Source organism: Drosophila guanche, unplaced genomic scaffold (genome assembly GCF_900245975.1).
Source record: "Drosophila guanche unplaced genomic scaffold, DGUA_6, whole genome shotgun sequence".
In the NCBI taxonomy this organism is placed as follows: domain Eukaryota; kingdom Metazoa; phylum Arthropoda; class Insecta; order Diptera; family Drosophilidae; genus Drosophila; species Drosophila guanche.
In genome coordinates this window covers 751,923-757,265 of record NW_022995754.1, presented here as the reverse complement: position 1 = coordinate 757,265, position 5,343 = coordinate 751,923, and the positions used below count along the sequence as shown (strand labels likewise).

The 5,343-nt window shown below is 56.9% G+C and overlaps 2 protein-coding genes across 3 annotated transcripts in view; one reads left to right on the top strand and one right to left on the bottom strand.

The window, feature by feature from the left end:
* LOC117589250 (elongation factor-like GTPase 1) overlaps positions 1–3,233 on the bottom strand; it is a 68,183-nt gene extending 64,950 nt beyond the window's left edge. For both annotated transcript variants that reach the window (XM_034281023.1, XM_034281024.1), the window contains exons 1-3: positions 930–3,233; positions 435–867; positions 265–378 (exon numbers count right to left, since the gene is read on the bottom strand). In XM_034281023.1, the coding sequence (XP_034136914.1) occupies positions 265–378; positions 435–867; positions 930–3,110 (2,728 nt within the window). In that variant the 5' untranslated portion in view covers positions 3,111–3,233. The remainder of the gene's footprint in view (positions 1–264; positions 379–434; positions 868–929) is intronic.
* A 98-nt stretch (positions 3,234–3,331) lies between these two features.
* On the top strand, positions 3,332–5,306 carry LOC117589253 (tyrosine--tRNA ligase, cytoplasmic). Its single transcript, XM_034281027.1, has 4 exons — positions 3,332–4,044; positions 4,104–4,470; positions 4,536–4,859; positions 4,924–5,306. Exons 1-4 carry the CDS (start codon positions 3,405–3,407, stop codon positions 5,168–5,170), a joined length of 1,578 nt encoding a protein of 525 aa, XP_034136918.1. The 5' UTR covers positions 3,332–3,404; the 3' UTR covers positions 5,171–5,306.
* The last annotated feature ends 37 nt before the right edge of the window (positions 5,307–5,343 follow it).

The following is a 5,343-nucleotide window of genomic DNA, read 5'->3' as shown; positions in this document are numbered from 1 at the left end:
TAAACAACAACAAAAACTATTTTAAAAATAACAAAAAACGTGAGAGAGAGAGAGCGAAAATGTGGGGGGAAAACTATAAAAGAAAACAATAGATAACCCAACCCGAACAGAACGAAACGGAAAGCTACCTTCCACGACACGTCTCGAGGCATTACCGCAACGTAACGAAACGTAACCCAACGTGCCACGAGAATTGAGGCAAATCTAAAGCAATCTGTACTCTAAATCTATCCCTAAACTACTTTCCCCAAGTGTAAGACTCACCCAACATTTCCGCATTGACGACAATCGTGCAGCTGTACATGGGAGTGACCAAACGTTGCGGCTGGTTCTGGAAAGCCTGACGACACACCTCCTTGGCAGCAGTGAGAACTTGGCCTGCAAATCAAATCAAAGATGAAAATTGAATGCAATTAAATGGACTGAATTCATACCCGAAAAGGGTCCTTTGGCATTTAGATCCTCGCCAGCCGATTGGATGGACCACTCGAGGACGGCAAAGCAGACGCCCTGCATGGGCTCCTCGCAGAGCGGACCCGCGCCGCAGGTCAGCTGAAAGCCATTGACCAGAGAGCTGTTGAAGTCCTTGCGTGGATCGGACAGGGAGCGGATCTCCGTGTCGGAGGTCTTTGCCTGGCTGGACCAGAAGTCGGGCTGCTCGTAGTCCGTGAGGTTGAGCAGCAGATTGGTGCCACAATTGCGGGGACCCAGAGCCCACAGGCGACTGACCAACTCCTCGGGGGAGAGCGAACTCAGCCCGAACAGTGGGAGATCCTGCAGAGCGGCAATCAGTTTCAGCTTGATGGAAGCCAGCAGAGTGGCGTACTTCTCGGAGAGCAATTGATTCCGCGGAGTGGCAGACAGCTCCTGCTTGGACAAACAAGAGTTTAGTCCTGAGTAAAGGAAGAAAAGGTTTTCCCAGCACTCACCTTGAAGAATTCCGTGTGCTTCTCCAGCAGTTCCACTGCCTCGGGGGGCAGAGGCAGTGCTATTGCCCGCAGGGTTCCCAGTTTATTCAGCGTCTGTTGCAGGGCAATCTTCTTGCTGACATCTTTGTCCTCGGCCGTCTTGACAATCGCCTCGTTGACCATGTCCACGGTGGCCGCGGGCACAATGGTCTCCCTGAAGGACACAATCGGCTTGGACACGTTCACCTTGACCTTGGCATAGCTCTGCTCCAGGTCGTGGACACACTTCTCCACGTGCACCTCGCCGAGCGTCGTGATTACGTGCTCCCCGGTGGGCGCCACCGACACCTGGACACAGGCGTCCGCTTGGTTCAGCAGCTTCAGGCCTTTCACCAGCTGGGGCATGTCCTGCGGCTGCACGGGCTCGATGGCCACTCGCAGTATGGGCGTGGCCATGATGCTCAGCTCGCTGAAGGAGGTGCAGTCCAGGGTGCTGCTCAGCGTGGCCGTCTTCACGATGTGCGCCTCCAGGCCACCAATGCCCACAATGTTGCCAGCGGGCACCTCGTCCAGCAGCTGCAGCTCTCCGCCCATGAACATGTACAGGTCCCCGATGGTCACTCGCGACGCGTGGGGCGCCTCTCCCTCGATGCGGTGCGAAGGCTGGCGTGGATCGTGCTTGGGCGAGAGATTGAACAGCTCCATGCCGCGCCTCAAAGTGCCACTGAAGACGCGGGCAAAGGCAACGAAAACGAATTCGTTTCGTTCTGGCTCTGGCTCTGGCTCCGGCTCTGTGGGGATATTCTCCTCCCTGCTGCTGAGCTGCTCCACACCCGCGGTAATCCTGTCCAGCTCCGTTTGCTCGCTCTGCTGCTTGCGTTCCTCGATGCGGCGACGCACCTCATCCCGGCGCGTCTGCAGTTCCTGGTCCGTCATCCGCTTGGGTCGATTCTGTGGCAGCTGCGAGACGTGCACGGGCGTCATCTTGGACACAAAGGCGATGACATTGTCGCTGCCCGCATCGCAGGTGGTGAAGCTCTCCTTGAGCTTCAGCGTCTCGGCGGGCAGCGAACTTAACTGGATATTCGCTGGGTAGAGCAGTCGCTGGGCCCGCTCCTCGCTGATGTGGTGGGGCGGCGGCACGTGCTGTACCACCATGTGCAGGACGCTGCTGTCGATGGGCAGCCACTGGCCCAGCACGGCCTTGATCTGCAGCTTGGGGTCGGTGAGGCGCAGATCGCGGGCGGCCAGCTTCAGGCCGAGTTTCTCCGCAATGGCCGGCAGCTTGTCCTTGTCCTTGCGCACGGCAATGATGTCGTACATGCTCCAGATGTTCTCCAGCACGAACTGCACGAACATGGGCTTCTTGGCCTTCTCCTGGGCCCCCGGCATGGCGCACTTCTTCTTCGAATTGTAGTAAAAGTCGCCCCAGAGCACCTGCTCCAGTTCCTCGCGTTTCATCTCCAAGCGTTTGTCGTACATGGCCGCAAAGTCGCGCACGGAGAAGGCCCAGCCGTCGTAGGCCGAGGAGAACACCACGTTGCCGGAGCTGGGCGAGAAGTACAGCTCCGAGTCGTCCACCTCCTCCAGCGCAGACTCCTGGTTGTCCTTTTGCGTGATGTCCTCCCGGGCGAGCACATCGGAGGCGAAGATGCTGCCCAGCACAGCGTTGACTTGCTCTAGGACCTGCGTCAGGTGGAAGTACGCATCCAGGGGCTCCATCTGCTTCTCCAGGATCAGGCGATCCAGTTTGTTGAGCACCAGCACCGGCTTCAGCTGCTCCTCGTAGATCTGCTTGAGGCAGGCGCGTGTCTGGGCGCCCACGCCCTCGACCACATCCACCACGACAATGGCGCCGTCGCAGAGGCGCACTGCGGTGGACACCTCGCTGGAGAAGTCCACATGGCCGGGCGAATCGATGAGATTGACGAGGAAATCGTTTTCCCGCCCCTTTCCAGGCTCTTTGTAGTGCAGCGAAATGCTGCTGCTCTTCATGGTGATGCCGCGCTCCTGCTCGTCCTGCCGGTTGTCCAGGTAGCGCAGTTTTCCCGCCATGCGCTGCGATATGATGCCATTGCTGGCCACCAGGGAGTCCGCCAAAGTCGTTTTCCCATGGTCCACGTGCGCCAGGATGCAAATGTTGCGCACCTGTTGCTGGCGGCGCTGTAGCAGCGCTAAATCACTGCCCTCCACCACGGGCATGCTGTTGCTGTCCAATTGTACTAAGCGCGAACGAATTAACTAATAATCAACTAGGAATTTCACAAGTTGGACCAATTGCATCTTTTTTTGTAAACAAAACACGCGGCGCGGCGCAATTTCGCAATTGGTGTGACCAGCCGCAGGGAGTGTGGAAATAGCACAAAAAATACTAAATACATGCCAAGTTGGCAGCACCATCAGCTGTTAACCACGCATGCAATTGCGCGCTCTCTTCCTCTTTCCTCCCAACAATTTCGTGAATTTGCGGGCGAAAATCAAAGAATTTCACAAAAAATGGTCGAACTCACGCCCGAGGAGAAGAAGACGCTGATCACGCGCAACCTGCAGGAGACGCTCGGCGAGGACAAGCTGACCAAGGTGCTGAAGGAGCGCGACCTGAAGATCTACTGGGGCACAGCGACGACGGGCAAGCCACATGTCGCCTACTTCGTGCCCATGTCGAAGATTGCCGACTTCCTGAAGGCCGGCTGCGAGGTGACGATTCTCTTTGCGGATCTGCACGCCTACCTGGACAACATGAAGGCGCCCTGGTCGCTGCTGGAGCTGCGCACCCAGTACTACGAGCAGGTGATCAAGGCCATGCTCAGCTCCATCGGCGTGCCGCTGGAGAAGCTGAAGTTCGTCAAGGGCAGCGACTACCAGCTCTCCAAGGAGTACACTCTCGATGTGTACAAGCTATCCTCGGTGGTCACCCAGCATGACGCCAAGAAAGCGGGCGCCGAGGTGGTCAAGCAGGTGGAATATCCGCTGCTCTCGGGTCTCCTCTACCCGGGACTGCAGGCGCTGGACGAGGAGTACCTGAAGGTGGACGCACAATTCGGTGGCGTGGATCAGCGCAAGATCTTCACCTTCTCCGAGAAGTATCTGCCACAGCTGGGCTACGAGAAGCGCATCCACTTCATGAATCCCATGGGTGAGTCCCAATCCCTTGGCAGTTTTGGAGTTCCTTTATTAAAGCTCTTCCTCTTGCAGTTCCTGGCCTTGCTGGCGGCAAGATGTCCTCGTCCGAGGAGGACTCCAAAATCGATCTCTTGGACTCGCCCGCCAACGTCAAGAAGAAGCTGAAGAAGGCCTTCTGTGAGCCCGGAAACATCGCGGACAATGGTCTGCTCTCGTTCGTCAAGCACGTGCTCTTCTCCCTCTTCAAGGAGGGTGAGGGCTTCGAGGTGTGCCGCGAGGCGGAGCATGGCGGCAACGTCACATTCCTCAAGTACGAGGAGCTGGAGCAGTACTATGCCGCGGACAAGCTGCATCCCGGAGACCTAAAGGCCACCGTGGAGAAGTACATAAATCGCCTGCTGGAACCCATTCGCAAGATCTTCGAGACGCCAGCGTTGCAGTGAGTTCAAGCCTCGATCCTGTCTTGCCCTTAAGGGTATTCATTTCCCCTTGCTCTTTCCGCAGAAAACTCAGCGCCGCTGCCTATCCGCCACCTGCGAAGGTCAAGGCTGGAGCCGCTCCGGCTGCGGGCGCCGACGAGGATGCGCCTCATCGTCTGGACATACGCGTGGGCAAGGTCATTGAGGTGGCCCGACACCCGGATGCGGATACGCTCTATGTGCTGAAGATCGATCTGGCTGAGGCGCAGCCCAGAACCATCATCAGTGGATTGGTCAAGTTTGTCCCCGAACAGGAGCTGGAACAGCGCCTGGTGGCGGTTCTGTGCAACCTGAAGCCTTCCAAGATGCGCGGCATTCTCTCCGAGGGCATGGTGCTGTGCACCTCCAAGTGAGTAGCCCCAGCAGCTCCGCTCCTCGCTCCTCCTTTTACCCATTTGCCCCATCTCTTCCAGCGCCGATCACACAATTGTGGAGCCCATTGTGGTGCCTGAGAAGGCTGCTGCCGGCAGTCGGCTGGCCTTCGAGGGCTACAGCGGCACCCCCGACGAGCAGCTCAACCCCAAGAAGAAGGTGTGGGAGAAGCTGTCTGTGGATCTGAAGACAAACAGCGAGGGATTGGCCGTGTGGAAGGACAACTTTCTGCTGACGCCCGAGGGCGAGAAGCTCTCCAGCAAACTGGCCAACTGTGCCATCAAGTAGAGTCGCCCCGCCCCACACTACCTGAGACGTGTAATACTTACAACTAAGCCGAATGTTTCACACAAAAACCAGCTTTTAATTTATTAATTACCATTTCAAGCAATTGCATTTTTTAAATAAAGCGCCCAAAAGTCAATGTTAACCATTTCAAACGAGTTGGCAGTTCATTCTTA